At 33.2% G+C, this 20,960-nt stretch overlaps 1 protein-coding gene and 1 pseudogene across 3 annotated transcripts in view; one reads left to right on the forward strand and one right to left on the reverse strand.

Annotated features, from left to right (window-relative positions):
* PNPLA8 (patatin like phospholipase domain containing 8) overlaps nucleotides 1-20,960 on the reverse strand; it is a 41,363-nt gene that overhangs the window by 19,504 nt on the left and 899 nt on the right. Inside the window, exons 2-6 of one of the 3 annotated variants that reach the window (XM_011376681.2) lie at nucleotides 11,777-11,943; nucleotides 11,480-11,629; nucleotides 4,939-5,090; nucleotides 2,846-2,940; nucleotides 116-287 (exon numbers count right to left, since the gene is read on the reverse strand). In XM_011376681.2, coding sequence (XP_011374983.1) covers nucleotides 116-287; nucleotides 2,846-2,940; nucleotides 4,939-5,090; nucleotides 11,480-11,629; nucleotides 11,777-11,943 — 736 coding nt within the window. Of the gene's footprint in view, nucleotides 1-115; nucleotides 288-2,845; nucleotides 2,941-4,938; nucleotides 5,091-11,479; nucleotides 11,630-11,776; nucleotides 12,929-20,960 lie in introns of all 3 variants that reach the window. The other 2 variants (XM_011376680.2, XM_011376679.2) reach the window with 2 other exon arrangements.
* On the forward strand, nucleotides 5,494-5,607 carry LOC111730149 (annotated as a pseudogene).

Here is a 20,960-nt window from a genome sequence, read left to right on the forward strand (position 1 = left end):
ATTAGTAGAATCAAATTTAATATTCTTCTTTAAATTTTTTGGTATTTTTTAAATTATAGTATGAACATATTACCTATATAATCAAAACGTTCTTACAAGAATAATTATAACTTACTTAAGAATAGTTTCCCATGTTTGACTGTCATAAAAGGCATGGCTCCAACTCATTTTGACTGTTCCAACAATGAAATTTTGTGAAAACACATCTGCTCCTAATTTTCGATAAAGTTCCTCACATTCATCCAGGGGCATATGAAACAATCCCAACATGAATGCTAATATAGCACCTGAAAGAAAGAATCCTTAGTTTTTGTCAGCGTTGACATTACAGTATTTATAAAATCTCCTGAGCCATTAACTTGCATAAAATTCTAGCTTTGATTCTTTCTAAGTGTGTTACCTGGGACAAACTACTTAACCTCTCAGACCCCAAAGGTAATTATAACAAATAAAATGTATAAGGTTCTTATATTGGGTTAGCACATGTAAAGGGCTTTTTACTAGGCCTCAAAAAAGATAAGTAAAAGCTAACTGATGATAATAATTTAAAAATATATGAAAATGTGCCATTTTACATTAAATTAAATAACATATAATTAGGATATTGTGGTAAATAATGTCCTTCCTAACCTTAAATAATTTCTTAGTTTTAGTCACAGTATATTTGACAACTTACCAATTCATTAAAATAATTACTACTTCAGGATGGTCCTGGGAACCAACATAATTAAAGAAATTAGGTCTCTGGGATGTTCTTTTAAATAGTCGGTTTCATATCCTAGTTGCATTTGGTAGGACACATAGCCACCTAGTGAATCTAACTGGCCTAAACTTGAACTAACAAGAAAAAGTGGAGGAGAAAGCTTTGGAGGATAAGGAAAAGGGGTAGGAGGCAAAAACCTGTATAGCATCACTGCTTATACTTTGAGATTGTAAGGAAAAAACAGAAAATCACTATCATAATATATTTTAATTACTTTATTTTATTATACTTGACCTTATTCTAGTAAAAGATAAGACAGCTTATATTTTAAAATACATTGTATGGCATATAATAAAAATTGTTAGTTTTCAGTTTGTAGAAAATTTGTAATTAACACAAGGAAATTACTTGTCAAAAAATTAAGGTCTTTTCCCTTTTAAGCAGAGCTACTATAAAAATGAGCAGATATTAAAATATGAAATTTTATTGAACTGGTAAGGAACATTACCTTTAAATTAAATATATATTTATTAACTTCATAGACATTATAAGTGAGACAAAATTTCTACATTAGAATATACAAAATGAAAAAAAGAAAAAATTATAAGCGCTGTTATTACAAATTAAGATTAACATAAGCTAGAAGATACAATGGAAGATATATTGTGATAAATACAGAAATGTACATATTATATAAACATATATATTATACTCCATAGATGAATCTCTGTGATTTAAAATTTTATTGAGCACCTACCTACTAACAATAGTGCCAAAGCAAGAAGTTAGCCTGTAGATGTTTAAATGTTTGAATTGTGAGGCCCGTTCTAAAACGGTCAGGATAACAGCTCCAAAAAAGTACCAAAGAACACTAGCCCTAGGAAATGTCTCTTTAAGAAAAGTTTCCATAGTTAAATCACTTTGGGATATATGTAATATTTTCATATTCTGAGAGTCGGAATGCATTTTTTCCTTTTTTTTTTCCACAGTGCATTTTTAACATACTAAACAATCTCAAAAGTCCCTCTGTAAAGAAACCTGTTTAACTTCCTTCAACCCAATGTTTTCCAACTGTGCTAACATCTTGAGGAATTGACGTTCAGTAGAACATCACAGGAATCACTGATTCCTCACGCTTTTGAATTATCCCTGCAATAGCAATCATTTAATTTTCATAACTGAGCATCAACTGACAAGTTCTTTGGGGATATTTGTCATACTTGACCAGATAATATAGACAAAACATTTGATTTTGTTGCCAGTAGTCTTTAGAACTACTATTACAATTCAAAAAATGAGAAAAAGAAATAGAAATAAAAATCCATGAAGATAAAATAATATAAAGTGAGAAATTATCAGGTCAAACAGTACAATACACAGCAAGGATCTATAGTCTTAAGAGTCCTTGAGTGTTACCTGTGAAGTAAGCAATAGCTATGGGTATCCTGAGAGACTTAATGGGGGTGGAGGGAATACATGTGTGTGAGCTGGTGTAAGGAAATAAAAAAATAAAACAAACAGAAAAGAAAACAAGAATTCATCTGATGGTGAGTCAGTCAAACTAAGAAATTATTCAGTCACAATATTTTTCAATACTACCAACTTCAATACAAACACAAAACTATAATTTTAAATGTATAACTAGCAATATTAAAAATAGCCTTTAAAAAACACAGATTCTCATATTTATCAATTTAAATTCTGGCTTCGAACAATCAATTTTTTTTTTAAATGATAGAAGAAGCCATTTCCTCACAGAGGGCCATCGCTTACAAAAAGTAAACTCTTATCCATCTTTAATATTCTATTGGTTCGAGTACAATCTGAGTACCTACCTCCCTTCCATTTCATCACTTTCCTTAAGGGGACTATACCATAAAGCAATAATTCATAATTTATACTCGTCACTGTGGCTTATTTAAAACATATTAGAAAAACACATTAAACTTTTTCTGAATGTTAGCTTACTCCCAATAAATATTTTTAAAAGCTCATTAAGCAAACCAAAAGATTATTCATCATCAAAACACGAAATTAATATCCATCATTTCAGAGAATGACCAAGATCTTGAACAAAAGTGCTTAATTTTCTTTTTCTTAATGTACTGCTGAGATGTACCACTTCTACATAATAATGATTACCTGTGCTTACACCACAAATGTAATCAAAGAGCTGATGAACTGGCTTCTGAGTAAGTTCAACTAATTTTCGTAGTGTCTGAAGAGCAACCAAACCCCTACAGAAAAGATAAAGGCAAAATGAGAATTCCTCTTTCAAGAAGTTACTTGAAAGAATAAAGCAATCCTAAAAACTGCTTTTCTAGCTTATATTCTAACATGAAAACTAATAATATAAATTACCATAAGTACAAGTTGCTCAAGTCTTTAAGATCACTATTGAAAATCCAATATCTAAATAATAATATAAAACCTGTGCTACAGCAGCACATTTTAAAATGTATACTAGTATCTCTTTAGACTACAAAGATATGCCAATGTGAGATATATTTTTTAAACACCCCAATTGTGGAAAATAGTTAAAGCCTCCACTCACCAATTTCGGGGTGCTATATACTGGTTTCTTCTCTTACCAAAATAGTTGGTTACCTGTGTTTCTCTATGTTTTTGTTTTACATATTTCACTAGTCATATTTTTAAGCTTTCATTTGTTCCTTTTTTAAAATTTTCAACAACCTTAGGACAATGGTTTATATTAAGAATGTATAAATTTGTGCTGCTGACTTTGTTCATTTCTGGATCCCTGCCAAAGGCCACAAATAGTTTCATGATGAATGTGAAGATGAAATAGTCTTTCCTCCTCTAGAATACTAGCACCATGAAGACTTGGATTTTGTCTGTTTTGTTTACTGAGTGACCCCAGGACCTAAATAGTTTAAAACATGGTAGGCACTCAATCAATATTTGTTAGTTGACTCAATGAATGACATCATCCCTCCCAACTCCCCTGAGCTTAATGGCAGAGATGATTGGCTTCTTCCTGCTCCTCAGTGAAATTCCTTCCTCACTTAACTGCCATTTTCCTCATTTCTCATCACTTGGAACCAACTATATGAATTAGAATGATTCTCTCCAAATCATTACCACTTTATCACATGAATGATGTCTATCTTCTTGGATTTAACTTCCCTAAGAAATATCCAAAAGATCTTCTAAGACTTCTCTCTCAATCAATTCTATCTTCATTTGCCAACTGAGCACTTCTAATGGAAGTGTAAAACCTTTTATCTGACATGTCCAAAACAGAACTCTTTCTCAATACCAATCACCTTCTCCCCTATCCTTGCAATTCTGCCCTAGTCATCCAAAGAGTTTACTCTTAAGAGTGATCTCAACCTATTTTTATTATATCTAGTCCCCCTTTATCTTCAGAATTTTTTGTGTACTATTTCTTCCTTCTGCTCCCCACTTACCACCATCCAAAGTTAATATTTTATTGTTCTCTACCAAGATTATTAAATAGCCTCCTTCTCTCATCACTCACTCCTTCCTTTACACTGATGTCAAAATTTAAAAGACTTGGTTCACATATAGGACTATAGAATTTAACAAAAGATAAAGGTAGTACTTGAACATACAGAAGACCTGAGTGGCAAGGCAGGATACCAGAGAGTGAAGTCAAAGTCAGGTAAATTTAGAGTGAAAGGTTCATAAAACTAAGCCAAAGAATCTAACCAACAAGTGGTGAGAAACTAGACAAACTAAGAATAGGAAGCATGGATGGACTGCCAGTAGTAAGAAAGGAATTTCACGGTAAAATTCTCTCTCATTCTAAACTAAGACTGCATTTAATATTTATTGTGTAGCACCAAATTGGCATCTGCACATAAAGCTGTAGGAAGTCAGAAAGTTACTGATATATATTCCTTTTATAACCATCACTTTATAGATGGGTAAGATAAATATGATAAAAGAAAGCTAATATTATAAAACATTGCCAAATTTTAAGATAATCTTGGTTGATAAACTGTCTTAAACTACCAAAAAAGCCTGAAAAGATCAAACTAAAATGTAAATACTATGTCAAATTAAAACAAAAGAAAATTCAGATATATGTTAAAGTAGCTCTTAGATTGATGTAGAAATAAATTAAGAAAAACTATTTTATATTGTATTTTAAAAATTTGATTTTACAATAATTATACCAAATTAGTTTTTAAAAACTCCTATAGCTGACCTGGAGCTACAGTTTTTAAAAATTATTTTTCTAGCCTTGCCTGGTTCCTCCACCATCAATTGTGAGAATTCGGATGCCTCTTCCCTTCACAGGATCCACGTAGCCAATTAATGCCAAAATTTCTCTAACTGCAGCCTGAAGAGTTTCATCCTTAATTTGTCTCAATCGTAATAAATATGGAATAATTTTTTCCTGTATTGAGAGAAAAGATATTTTGTTGCCTTTGTCAAATAAAGTTATTTTTATATGATTATTTTTAACCAGCACACATAGATCATCACATGCAATCAAGGTGCCAGTGTTTACTACTTCCTTGGTAACCTAAATGATACCTTAGTACTTGACGTATTAATGTCAATTAATATCTAGAATATATTTGTCCTAATATCTAGGACAAAAATTAACCTCTATCCAAATATTTCCTTTAAAAAGTGCAATGCTTAACAATTAGAAAAAATATAATTTGCTTAACACGAATTTAAAAACTATTAATTGTAACAATAAAAGGTTAACACTATAAATTTTTTACAATATTTTGTCTAAAACCTAAGAAAGATAAAATTGCTTCATAGTAATTATTAGAAATTAAACTTATGTCTACGGCTACCCTGAACAAGCCCGATCCCGTCTGATCTCGGAAGCTAAGCGGGGATGGGCCTGGTTAGTACTTGGATGGGAGACCATCTAGGAAGACCAGGTGCTGTAGGTATAAAAAATAAAAAAATAAGGGATTGTAAACTGACAAGGTCCTTGCAATCTGTGCGGTCAACCAAGGATTGCCTCACCTAAAAAATAAATAAATAAATAAAAGAAATTAAACTTATTAAAAGAAAAAACATCTTGTATAGACTGCACATAGGATACCAGGGTAGCTCATAGTGAAATATGAACAAATGTTAATAAATAAAACTAAGGTAGAAGGCAAAAGCTGACCATCAAAATTATATAATTAGTTTAAATAAACCTGGGATTTCAAGATTCTAAGCATTCAACTTCATATTTCTGATCAGAGGCAAGAGCTTAAATCCTAGGTTTCTATGTTGAGTTTATCACTCAATAGGTTCTGTGCACTGAAGCATCTTATCCAGTCAGTAACCCTGATTTAAGGTTGAAGGGAATAGCTGAGTGGCAGCTATATTTGTGCTGTGTAACCTACAGTAAATCGAATAACTTCTCAATGTCTGACTCATTTTTTTATGAAAAATCAAATCTGAAATACTACTGTTCTAAATTTTTTTAAAAAAAATTTCTTTTGCCCTGGCTTAGGGTTGAGCTCTGAGGCTCCACTAGAGGAACCTGAGCAATGGTGGAGCATAGAAATGTAAATTTCTATTTCTAGTTATGATAGAAAGTCTCTTCCCAAGAACAACTAGAAAAGCTTGATAATTTTTTTTTTTTTTTTAAGTGCTTAAAAGCGCTGGAGAGCTGCTGAAGCAATAAGGACAGGAGTGGGGCTAAGAATCTGGAAAAGGGACAACTGCTGGGAAGTGAGTTCACAAACTATAGCTTTTCCTCCTTTTCCTCAGGCATTTGCTGAGTTGAAGAAGAAACAAAGAATTGAAAAACTGGGCGGCGTTCAGACAGACGGCCATAAATAGAGAACAGAGAAACAAGTTGATCATTTAGAGTCTCATAGGTTTGAAACCACAAAAATGAGGATTTGAGGGGCCTCAATCACAAGACTGGTTTCACCTAAGATATCTGATCGATTCTTTAACTGTGTGGTGTGGGAAGTTAAAAAGCCAACCTGAAAATTCTGGAAATGAGAGGGGAATTTTCTATATTCTTGAGATTTTAGGGCTCACTGGGTAGTGGTAGTGGTGGTATTGAATACACCAGGCTCTCAACTGAAAGTCCTAGAGGAATATATCCTAAAAACAGGGCAAACTAGAGTTCTCACCAAATTGTAATCCAGCCTTGACCCAGCTCCAACCCAAAATGAATAAGGTCATCAGTGCCCCACTCTATATTTCAAGTAGATGAACAATTAAACTATCTCTGGAAAAAGAAATCATTTGATATAATCTAGATCCTATGTAATTTTTAAAAATTCACAAAATCCAGCATCCAGAATAATTATATGTATGTGAAACCAATACCAAATGATCAAAGACCAAGAGGTAATCCTGATATTAGAATTACCAGTAAAATATATTTTGAAAAAAAAAACAAAAGTAAAATTATCATCCTAAAACATTATATACCTAGAAATTAATTATTTAAAAATCAAATGAAAGATGTGCAAGACACCAACATTGAAAAAATGTTAAATACTAAGTGCTCTGGTCGGACTATTTGTGTCCTCTCAAAATGCATTATGCTGAAATCCTACCCCCCAAAATGATAGTATTAGATAGTGGCACCTTTGGGAGTTGCTTAGGTCATGAGAGCGGGGCCCTCATGAATGGGATCAGTGATTTCATAAAAAAGGCTCCAGCGAGATCCCTTGCCCTCTTCATCAGGTGAAGACACAGTGAGAGGGCATCACCTATGAACCAGGAAGAGGGCCCTCACAAGGTGGTGATCATGTTGCCGCCTTGATTTTGAACTTCAAGCTTTAGGAATGCTGAGAAATAAATTTCTGTTGTTTATAAAATACCTACTTGGCATTTTGTTATAGCAGTCCTAATGAACTAAAATATTGAGAGAAAGTAGAGATAGCCTAAATAAATGGAAGAATATACCATATTCAAGGCTTAGAAAACTCAATATTATAAAGACTCAATTCACTCCAAATTGCTCCACAGATTCAGTGTAATCCCAGCATAATTTTCCTCTTCTTTACTTTTTTTATTTCTTGATAGATAAGCTGATTCTAAAGTTCATATGGAAACACAATGTGCCAAGACTGCTTAAGTCAATATTAAGAGGAAGAACAAAGTTGGAAGATTTATACTACCAGACATCAAATTGATTATAAAGTTACTATAATTTAAGCATTAAAGCACTGGAGCAAGGATAAACATAGCAATGAAATAGAATAGTGTCTAGAAACAGACCCCTATATAATCACCTGATTTATGAAAAAAGTCTTTTCAATAAATGGTGCTAGGTTAACTGGATATGTGTACTTAAAAAAAATAAAATCAGGACACTTACCTCACATCATACAAGCAAATCTATTCCATATGAATAGTAGACATAAGTGTGAAAGGTAAAACAATAAAGTTTTAGAAGAAAACACAGAAAAAAATCTTTATGACCTTAGGATAGGCAAAGATATCTTAAATATGACACAAAAGGTTAACCATAAAGGAAAATAATTACAAATTGGAGTATATTAAAGTTAATATCTTATATTAAAAACTATTAGAAAGAAAAAAGTAATCCATAGAGAATATGTTTATAATATATGTATATTACACACACATATACCAATATGTATATTGAAATACTTATACCCATAATATATAAAGAGATTCTCCAAAACAATAAGAAAAAGCTGGCCAACCCAATGGAAAATGAGCAGGACTTGGAATACGCACTTCATAAAGGAAGTATACAAATGGCTAATAAAAACCGGAAAAGGTGCTGAACTTCACTGTTACCAGAAAAATACAAATTAAAGCCACAATTTAATATCACTTAACAGCCAACAAAATGGCTAAAAAAAAAGAGATAAATAATATAAAGTGTTGGAGAGGAAGCAGAACAACCAGAAGGTTCACACAATTCTGGCGAAAGTATAAACTGGTATAAGCACTTAGCAAAACCGTTTGGCAGTATATACTAAAAATGCAAACAAGCATACTCTATGACCAGGAATACACTCTTGGGTATACATTCCGAAGAAATGAAGACATGTTTTCCAAAAGATCTATCATAGAAGCACTGTTTCTAAATTCCCAAACTGGAAACTATTCAGGAGTCCATCAGCAGTAAAATGGATAAATGCATTGTACTATATTCATACCACAGAATACACCACAATGAGAATGACTATTCCACAGCTACACCTAATAATATAGAAAGTTCTCACAAACATAACGTTGGGGGGCGGCAGACATAAAAGAGCACATGCTGTATCATTTTATTTATACAACATGCAAAAAGAGGCACAACTAATCTATACTGCTAGAAATCAGAAAAATTAGTCAATCTTTCTAGAGATACTGATTAGAAAGGGACAAAAAGGGGCTTCTGGAGTGCTGGTATAATTTTTTTTTTTTACATTGGGTGGTGGTTTTACAGATGTGTTCAATTTTTGAAAATTCACGAAGCTGTATATTTATGATATATACTTGCCTACATATATTTTTATAAAAACTTTTTAAAAAGCACATAAATCAGCTTGAAGGGGCCCCCAGTAGTTAGAGTTGAGATAAATTCAGCATTTAAAAAGAGAGAGAGAGAAAAAAAGATTGCAGAAACACAATTTATTAAAAACTGTGAATTCATAATGATAGTTTTAAAAAGCGCCAAAAATTCATGTCACCATTGAGGCAGTTTTAAAGCAACTCTTTACTTTTAAAATTGGTGAAATAAATGAATCTCCCCAATCCAGTGGTCAACTTAGCATTACTAATGGTTGTTCAACCAATTATGTGTGTTCTGATATGATCCAATATGAAGCACATGACATTATCTCCAATTTGTTTTAACAAGAAAATGTTTAACTCAATCAAGCCTTTATATTATATAGAAATTCTCTTGTGTTAAGCCACTGAGATATTTGGCATTATTTGTTATTAGAGCTTAACTCAGCTTAATCTGACAAATACAGATACTAACACATTGCAGTGGTAATCTCAGGATAGTAGAAATATGCTATTTTTATTTCCTTATTTTTGTTTTTCTTTTTTTCTATTTTTCTATGATGTCTATGTATTGCCCTTTTTAAAAATAGTAAATGTTACTTTTTTATTTAAAAAACAGTGAAAGGAAACCACCTTCACCACTAATAATGAAAAAAATCATCGAAAACAATTTCCTAGATATGGCTGCCATAAATGCAGTACACAAAACATATATACACAAAAGAGGAAACTAGTTTATTTTAGGGCATTAGCTATCAAAGACAATTGCCTAATTTGGCCACCATAAATAATTTGGCCACGCACAAAAAATATAAAACTCACAAAGTCACACAGATGTTTTATAACAAATAATTCTACCATTTTTAAAAAGCTCAATTCTTAATAATTAAAAATTTAGCTAAGAAAGTTCACATGACAGTGTACATGCTAACATGTCTGAAGCAATTTAACAAGTTCATTGTTATTGAGATGCTTATTATTTAGGGGAGAAACGAGAACTTCCTTCAGACTATCTAGATTTTCATTAATAACTGATCTGAATATACGTTCCTATATTACATTTCTCTTTGGTACTGAAAGGTGCTTAGATTTGGGATCAGTTATGCAAAATAGAACGGTTCTTAAATTTTCTTTTAACAAGTCTATTCATAATAAACTAAAACTGAAAACTACTCAGAAATCCATCAATAGTACAATGAAATTGTGATACATTCAAACCATGAAATATAAAAGCAACAAGAATGATCTACAACTACCCACACAATGTAAATGATTCCTACCAACATGTTGAATGAAAAAAGCCAATCACAGTATTTCACATAATATACAAAATTGTATAAAACTAATCTGTGATTACTTTTTGAGAGTTTGTAACTGGGGGCACAAAGGAAGCTTCTGCAGTGTTGGCACAGTCTGTTCTTCAAATGGTGCTGATTATATAGCTGTGTTCAGTTTGTGAAAATTCACTGAACTTTATACTTAAAACTGCATGTGTATCATACTTGAATAAAATTTTTTAAAGAGTTCTTTAAATTTGCAATTCTATTTTAGGTCTCTGCTTTCAATGTATCATTGAAATGTTAAACGACTTAAATGTATATCTATATTTAGAAAACCTATCTTTTAGGTAAGAGATTACATATATATGAAAGACAATCCCAAATTTTATGAACACAAAATTCTCAAGTTCAGCTATTATAATGTATGCATTATACAATATAAAATGACAGAAGGGTACATTATACAAACTACATAACTTTTCAGCAAGATGGCTGTCAAAAACTTGAATATGAACTAAGTTAACTTACATTTTTCTGAATGGCAAGTTAAAAATAAGCACTAAAAGATCTCTAATGAAATGGTTAACATCATCTATTCATTATGTGATATTTTCGAATTGTTCATCAAATATTACAAATAATCCCAGTAGTATAAATGTAAAAAGACCCAGCCACATCATTCATATTTTGTAGTATTTCTCTGAAAATAGTCTATTTAAATGGGTCTAAATTATCCTTACTATTTTATATTTGAAAAAAATGAGGCAAAGAAAAGCTAATATACTGAGATTTTGCTTCCATTTTAAAATGTTTAATATCAAAGTATAGATATTGGTACTGTTAGCATATTTTATATTACATTATAAAAGGGTACGTTTAGCATAATGTATATCATAAATGGGGCAATTACTAATATAAGTCACATGTATGATAAAAACCACAAAAATATTTAAATAAAAAAATTAAAGGCACTGCCTTCTCCATTTTAGAATGTTTATTAGTATTTTCATTCTAAGATAAAACCAAATAAATAAATTAAAATTACCTTGACAGCCACTCCTTTCCCTTCAGGAAATTCTAGAAGATGAAAAGTCAGTTCTTCAACCCTATTAATGCAGAGTTTTGGGTCAGTTGTTCTTCTTAATGCCTGAACTAGTGCCCGGGTTCTGTTATCAATACTCACTCTTGCAATAATCTGCAAAGACAAATCAAAATACACATAATTAGAATATGAAATTGCTCTAGTAATACTAACAAATGGTTAAAGTTTCTAAGGTCTCATTAGGAAATAAAATATAAATTTGACAAAAATTAAAACTTAAAACCACACTGAAAAACTTGCCTTTTCTCGCTGAAGCGATAAACGCTTTTTCTCCTCTGCATTTTTGTCTTTGCTGACAGCCTGCTCACCTTTAATAGCTTCTTCCTGTTCTTCTGGTTGACTCTTTGAATCATACTTTAATTTGGGGACAAGTCCACCAATATAACCACCCACTAAAGCTTGCACACCTTCAGTGGGACGAGAAAGAAAATTAGCAATACTTTGTTTAGTAGAAACTGGAAGACCCTCAGGGGTCCAACTGCGACTTTCAGGCTTGTCCACAGTATATAAAGAAGATTCTGAGCCAAGCTTCTTATCGGTCAGGACACCAGAATCTGGAGAACTAGATTTCTCTTCTTCAACCTTTTTATCTTTAAGTTCTGATTTGTCCTGGAAATGTTTATTTTCCTTTTTTTGAGACATTTTTTCCTCACGTTTGAAGTATGAATTAATATGACTGGATAAAAAGTAGAATGACTCTCCAAATTTTGTCGTTATAATATTTGTGTAATGAAAAAGGCTTTGTTTACCGGTATCTTCGTCTTTATCTATAATGTGACTTTGCTTTTCTGGAAAAGAACTCTTTTCTGCTGATTTGTCACTATATTTTTTCAAAGATTTGATGGTTTGTTTAACATTATTCTGTTTTAACCAGCCACCATCTGATATTTTTCTTAATATTTGAGAACTTGGCATAAACTGAGCTAAACGTGAGATCATTTCATTCTGATTTCCAAAAACAGCCTTTGAAACAGAGTTCAAAGTACTTTTAATACGGGACATACGAATGCTCACTTTTGTAAGTCCCTTGGGAGCAGAAGTGCTAAGTTTCAAAATTCCAATATGTGACCCATTGCTGCTTGGAGAATAACAGTGCTTACTGCAAGAACATGCTTCAGTTTGGGTCCATTTACATCTTATTTTGCTTGTATGAAAACCTCTTCGTAGACTGAAGTGGCTTATCCTCCAGTAATGTTTAGGTGAACACAAGAAATGTAGTTGCTTGCTTTTCTGCTTCCCACAAAGACTTCGTGCATTACTAAGGAGGTAAATATATATATCTATAGTCAAACTAATAGACATAACTTAAAAATCACTTATTTGCTATATGTTATGATTTTCACTTCATTCCTGATTGCTTCATTTAAGAAATGCCATAATTCACACTCTTACCTGAAATGGCAAGAAAAAAAATTAGGATTCAAGGTAAAACCAAAATTAGGTATAAGAAAAAATACATTATTAAATGAACTCGGCAACTTGTCTCAAAAAAAGACACAATAATATATTTCCATTATGGGTGATATAGATTTCACTTTTAAACTAATAAAAAATAATTCATCTTTCAGTATAGACGTCAATGAAATAAGAGAGTAGCAGGATGTTTCATGAGCACTAATTTAGAGAAGTAACCAGTAGATGTTTTCCTACAACACATAATTGAATACACAATTTAAGTACTATGCTGTTTTTCTTCCTTATTGTTAAAGTCCTGACAATTTTATCTGACCCTAGACTTTTAAGTTCTTTAAAGACAAAAGTCAGGTCTTACAGTCATTCAGGCATTCACTGCAAACCATTTATAATATTTAATCTATACTAAACATGTTGCCAGATGCAGACCATAAGAACAAATAGAATACTGAGGAACTTTCAGTCTAGAGCTAGGGATACCCATGTAAGAAAGATTTCACTATCTAGGAATAAGTGCATGTTAAGTCAAGGAATTCAATCTAGAAGAAGCTATGTGCAACATCTAACAGACAAGGGGTTCATAATTATAATATAAAAAGAACATATACAAATAAGAAAGATTAACTCAATAGAAAAAGAAACAAAGAACATAAAAAGGCCAGTCACAGAAAAATAAGAGCAAACAGTAAAATTACGAAAACATCTTTCACATCTAAGAAAAAAGCCGATTAAAAGAGATATTCTGTTCTTTCAATTGGTAAAAATATAAATGAGTGATAATATCCAGTACTGATAATGGGATGCAGAAAAGGGTGACTAAACGGCTATTTGACAGTATCTAATGAAATATTAAATGCTCTCTCTCAAGTTTTAAAGGCATATATTCTTTGATCAGCAATTCCTCTATCAAGAATTTTTACTACAGAAATATTTGAATAAGAGTATAAAGGTATATACACACAGTCCCTGTCGCACTGCTTAAAATAATAAAACACTGAAAAGCAACTCCATGCTTTCTAGCAAGAGATGGTTAAATTATGATATATATAAGTGGAAAAAACGTTGTAGATGATAGAGGCTTCGTTCATCCCTCTTGCATCCAAATTGAAGTTGTGACCTGGGATCTAAATGAACCAAGGCACTATAACTAGGGAGAGAAAAAAAAAAATCCCACTGAAAGGTAGAAGGTAGGAGGGGGCGAAAAACACAAGGCTACCTGGTCCTGAGCGGCTGACTGGGACAGAGGCTGGGCAGCTGCAGCTGGCAGCTGCAGACATCTCTTAAACAGGCCGTGTCCATGAGTGGACTTTCGTGGGACAGACCTGCTTGCTCAGAGCACCAGCGTCAGGTCAGCTGCTCGGGGGACTCCAGAGTCTTACAGGAAGGACGCTGAGTTGTTGGAGTGAGGGCCAGAGGCAAGGCTCTCTTCCGGGCAGAAGTGACAGCAGTATTCATTGTTCCTCTGCTGAGCTCTCATCCATCCCAGTGTGCGAATGCAGCACCACCATAGCCCAGACACCAACAAACTGAGTAACAGAGGTCGCTCCGCCCAGAGGATTCCCTGAAACTCCGCCTCCCCCAACTCACGGCCTCAACCAAGCTACCTCCAGTTGTGTCCTCCGTGAGTCTGGTGTTCATCGCTGAGCCAGCTCCAAGACCCACACTGGTAGCAGCTTTAGTTTCTCGCGTGGCTTCTTGAGATAACTATAAGCACAGCATCTGTGGATTGCTTGCTGAATCTTAATAGGTGGCTTCAGAGGGGCAAAGGCTGGGGCTAAACTTGGCCTGTAGCTGAAACCCTCTCAGGACTGTGCCACTGGACACCTACTATACAAAGTCACGCTAATAAGACCAGAAGACTTAATGGCTTTGCTTAGTACATAGAAACAGACACAGAAAGGCAGCCAAAATGGAAAGACAAAGAAGCAGAAACCATATGAGAGAACAGAACAGAGATCCAGGAATAATGGAGCCAAGCAATCTAACAGAGGCAGAGTTCAAAATACTGGTTATAAAAATGCTCAATAAACTTAGGGGAAGAGTAGATGAACTTAATGAGAACTTAAACAAAGAGATAGAAAACATAAAAATGGAAATGGAAATTATAAAAGGGAACCAGTCAGAAATGAAGAACATTATTTGAGATGAAGGATATTAGAGGGAATCAACAGAGTGGATAAAGAAGCGGATCGAACTACAGATACAGAGGATGGGGAAGGCAAGGAAACTCAATCAGAATGGCAAGAAAAAAGAAGCCAAGACTATAATAATAATTTAAGGAGCCTATGAGACAATTTAATGTAAAAATATCCATGTCACAGGGGTACCTGAAGGAAAAAAAAAAAAAGAAGTTTAAGAGCTATTTGAAGAAATAATGATGAAAAACTTCCCTTACCTGGTGAAGGAAATAGACATAAACCCCAGGAAGCTCAGAGAAAAAAGATGAACCCAAAAAAGATGAACCCAAAGAGGCCCAAACCAAGACACATCATAATTAAAATGCCAAAGGTTTAATACAAAGAGAATCTTAAAAGCAGCAAGAGAAAGTTACCTACAAGATACCCATAAGACCAGCAGCTGATTTCTCAACAGACTTTGCAGGACAAAGCACCTGGCACAAAATATTCAAAGTGATGAAAACCCAGGATCTACAACTAAGAATTCTTTATCCAGCAAAGCTACCATTTAGAGTCGAAGGACAGATAAAGAGCTTCCCAGACAAAAATAAGCTAAGGGAATTTATCGACACCAAGCCAATATTACAGGAAATGTTGGAGAGACTTCTTTAGGAAGAAAAAACATGTATCAAAAACATGAATAAAGAATGGTAATTTATTCAAGAGACTCATTTCAGATTAAAAGATGCACAGAGACTAAAAGGAGGGGAATGGAAAAAGATATTGCCTCAACAGACCTAGAGAGTATTATGCTGAATGAAATAAGTTAGATAGAGAAAGACAAATATCGCATGATTTCACATACATGTGGAATCTAAAGAACAAAATAAACACAATGACAAAAATGGAAATCAACTTATAAATACAGAGAATATTTTGAGGGCTACTAGATAGGAGGAGAGTTGGGAGGGATGGCGAAAAGGGACAAAGAGATTAAGAAGTACAAATGGATAGCTACAAAATAGACATGAGGATATAAAGTACAGCATAAGGAAAATAGTTAACAATGTTGTAATATATATGTAAGGGGAAGAGGGGGTACTAGATTTAGTGGGGTGATCACTTTGTGAGTTATATAGATTTCTAATCACTATGCTGTACAACCGAAACTAATAAATTTTTGTATGCCAACTATAACTGAAAAAAACTCATTGAATTGTACAATATAAATACGAGCAACTAATTGTCTATTATATTTCAATAAAGCCGGGGGAAAAAAGAATCATGGTATATACATGCAACAGGATGAGTTACCATAGCAGTTAAAGAGAACCAGATGGTCTGTGACTGACATATCCTTCATACAGAGAACAGTGAAAACGGCAAGCTGCAATATAATATGTATTATTCATACATTAAGAAACAAAGATGTAAATATGTAGATATTATGTAATAAAAGAAAACAAAAATCTGCATATGCAGTTTAAATCTGTAGCTTACACACAAACACGTATATACACAGAAGGAGGGGGGAGAGAGAGAGGGAGGAAGAGAGGGGGAGGGAGGGAGGAAGAGAGGAGGTGGGGGGAGAGGGGGAGGGAGAGAGAGAGAGACAGAGAGAGACAGAGAGAGAGAGATTGATTGATACTGACATTGATTCTGGAAAGATAAGCACCAGTTTGTTTTTTCTTGTGAATTGAGTAGAATCAAAAGAGGATGAGAAGGGGTTTTATATTCCACTTTTGTAATGTCTAAATTTTTTACGATGAGCAGGTATTACTTTTATAATCAGAAAAATTAAACAGTTTAAAGCACTTTAACAGATGGTGCTTTGTGAATGGAAGATACAAGGAGAGAGCAGATATCCAGGTAAATCAGAAAAAAGATACTAAAAACTGAGCAAAGTTAAAAAATTCATAACAAGGTAAAGATGAAAAGGGAAGGAGAGTATTCTAGATAATAGAAAAAAAAAAAAAAACAGAAGCAAACACACACAAAAAAGCATTTAAGAAAGCAGACACAATATGAGCAAAAATTCCAAGTAGTCTAGTTTTGCTCCAGGACCTGGAGAGAATAAGGGAGAGGTAGATGATACTGCAAAGATAATCTGGACCAGATTATGAAGGGTCTTATAAACCTTGCCAAGGAGGTTTAAGATCAAACTGACAATAAAGTATTTTAAACAAAGGAATGAATTAGAAAGATGGTTCCAGCAGATCTCTGACAGAAAGAAGTAATGGGACAAGACAGAAACCAAGAAATACTGTGACATTCAGAAGAAGGCAATATGAATTAAAATCTTTCTAAATTGCATATGAGCACATATTGTTTTAAAATACCTGATTTTACAGAGGGGAGAATAGAAAAGAAGCAAACTTATCTGCCTTCCTGGCTCTTCTGAACTCCTCAGGACTTTCAGTCAATGCAATAAGCTGAATTAACATAAAAGCTCTACAATCTCCAACACAGAAATACTTGATAAAGTACAATTGAAGGACATGTGGATAAAAAAACATGCTCAAAACCACTAACAGGCTCCTACAACTCAATGGACAGATGGATAAACAAAATGGTATATAAATACAGTGGAATATTATTATGAAGCCTTAAAAAAAGGAAGGAAATCCTATCACATGCTACATCATAGATGAATCTTTAGGACATTATTTTAAGTAAAATAAGCCAGTCACGAAAGGACAAATACTGGTTCTACTTATATGAGGTGTCTAGAATAGTCAAATTCATAGACAGAGAAAGTAAAATGGTGGTTTTAACGGTATGGGGGAAGAAAAAGGGAAAAGAGGGTTTAATGGGTATAGTTTCAGATGAAAAAGTACTGGAAACCTGTTTTACAAGGAATGTACTTAATGCCATTGAACTATATATACTTAAAAATGGTTAAGATGGTAAATTCTATATGTTTTTTCTTATCACAACAACAACAACAACAAAAAAAAATAGTGGGAAATCCATAGTTAAAGAGGAATCACAGAACTGGATCTGCAGTCACATCACCTTGATGGTAAAGAGACTCTAAGCAAATGAAAACTAGTCATGGGACTTGAGCGAAGTCAACGGAAACTACCATTTAAGGACACTTCCAAAGCTTGGGGCAAATGGAACTCCCACACTGAGCCACTACCACTAAAGTTTAACTCACGGAGATTACAAAACATGCAAGGAAATGAACCGTCACCTCAAGAAAGTACCAGCAAATATAGTCAACAGGAAAATGTGTAACCAAGATTTAAAAATAATAGAAAAAAATTAAGTAGATTTACAATGTCGATGATATAACAGAGGGAACAAAAATAAGGCAGCAAAAAAAAAAAAAAAACTGTACAAAGAGTAAACAGGAAGAGCAAAATTTTAGTAATTAAAACTCCAGCTACATGCTAGTTACTAGACACACCTATAATGCGATAAAAAACAATTAAAAATAAAGGAATGTGAAAAATAATATACTATGCCTATATTAACAACAACAAAAAGCACTTTAAGGGAAATTTATTAAAATTAAAGCGCTTTAAGGTAAAAGCATTAAATAAAGATTAAAAAAGGGATATTATGTAATAGTAAAAGGAATAATTCATTTACTTATTAAATCTTAGGTAGTCTTCCAGGTCTTGGAGAACAAGACAATCTATTAACAAATAAATAATATATAATATCAGGTGGAAAAATGTAATGAAGAAAACTGAGCTGAGGGTTAGGGAGAAAGGGCACTGAGTGTTATTTTAGTTGACGTGGTCAGGAGAAGAACCAAGTTGACATTTTATTAGAAACCTAAACGAAGTGAGGAAGAAAATTATTAAAAGCATCTGGGAAAAAAGCAATCATGGCAGAGGAAAAAGCAACCAAGGCTTTGGAGACAGGAATGGGCTTTGTCTATTCAAGAACAGCAAGAATGACAAAGTGGTTGAAAGGAAGTAAGAAATGGGATAAATGGTAGAGATGGACCCAAGAGTCAAGCAGACAACAGAGCTACATAAGGCTAGGCTACAGTAAGGGGTCTATATTGTTTCTTTTCAAAAAGATATAACCCTTATGATCAATTATGCATAAACCTATCCACTTGGCACTGAAAGATGGTATATAAAGGAAAAAAAAAGGAACAATTACAGGAAGACTGGACAATTTCATGATCATAATATTTTCATACACCTCTCTAGAAACTATAATTATCAAGCAAAAATTACTAAACATTGAGAGCTATCAACAAGCTTAATTTAACTGCTCCCAAATCACACTATCAGTAAGTACAGATAAGAGTTTTGAGAGTAAATTCAGCTAGAACAGAAGTTAAACTGCAAAAGTATAAAGAGAAGAATGTAAAGTGGGAGGTGTAATCATTAACTGAGAAATGATCACAGAAGACTACACTACTTATTTATAGGGTAGTATAAATACAATGGAGGTATAAATAGAATAGAGGCTTAGACCAACCATCAGGGAATGGAATTGAGTTTTACCTAGAAGAATTAAGGGAATTGCTAGGTGGAGGCTCAACTGAAGATGGAAAGAATAAATTTATAGAGGACTTCACTTGGCGATTGCAATAAAGCAGGCATAAAGTGACAAAGTTTTGAATTATGGTAATAATAATATAATGGGGAAGAGGGTTACTCTGAGCCACATTTTGAAAGTGGGGAAACAGCAAAACACAGGACTTGGTGACAGGGAAGAATGGGTAAGGAGAGGGAGGTGTCAGGATGACTTAAAGGTTTTTAATCAGAAACACAAGAAGTATGCTATTTGTGAATATGAGATAATTTGGAAGGGGGCCAATTTAATATGAAAGAAATATCTCTTGTATTTACAGGATAAAATAACAGTAGGACATTCAAATGGAAACATATTATAGGAACACAGACTGTGGATTTATTTTGGAGTTATCAGCACAGTGATAGCTGAAACCATAAATCGGATTTACCAAAGAAAGTTTTATAGTAGTCCTTGAGAATTTTGGGATCATAGAACTTGATAAAAGCTCTTCTTACTTGGAAAATGCTTATTTGCATATATACACTATATTTCCCATGACATTTCAGGATATCCATGGACCTATTAAAAGTATTCCCTGGGTTTCAAATGATAAAATTCTGATTTAGAGAGAACAAGGGTAGAGTCTTGACTGCCATCCAGAGTTAGAAAGAGGAAGTTTCTAAAGAAACAAAAAAGCACAGGAGAAATGATAGCCTAAAAAAATCAGGGCAATGAAAACCAATAGCAAATTCTAAAAAATTATGGAAAATGAACAAAGTGAAATATATGACACTTGAGAGAATGATTAGAACTAAGACATGAGAGAACAGGAAGGTGTCTAGGGCTTATGGTTCTCACTCTGACCTTTTCATAAATACAGGTTCCACAAGTGAGGCAATATGTACCCTTCAGCACAATTCCTCTGCCATTACTAAGCCAAAAAAATAACTCAAAGTACAAGCTGTACTTTTACCAACTTTGCATGTGAAGCAAGTATACAAACTAGTGAAACTGATCCTTTCATTCAACATCATTCGTTAAAAGGACATTGCTTTCAAGATTTTAATTTAGATTCCCTATAGAAATATAAAAATAAGACTAACATTAAGAAAAAAATTAATCAGTAAAAATGATATCAGAACATAAAAGTACAACTAATTTGCACAAGTAATTTAATAAAATCACCACAATGGTTTTGAAACAACTGCCTCAATAAGAGGCATAAACTCTCAGTTCACAGTTTAATATATATATTTTTTTTAATTCTCAGATTTTAAATCCTTAATCTTTCAGTTTTAACAGTATTTTCTCAATACACTGAAACAGTTTTGTCGCTTTTGAAATCTCAACAAATTCGGGCTGTAAAACCAGGATGCAACTGTTACTACAAGTAAAAACACTATTTTAGA

The sequence above is a fragment of the Pteropus vampyrus genome, unplaced genomic scaffold, assembly GCF_000151845.1.
Source record: "Pteropus vampyrus isolate Shadow unplaced genomic scaffold, Pvam_2.0 Scaffold302, whole genome shotgun sequence".
Classification (NCBI taxonomy): Eukaryota; Metazoa; Chordata; class Mammalia; order Chiroptera; family Pteropodidae; genus Pteropus; species Pteropus vampyrus.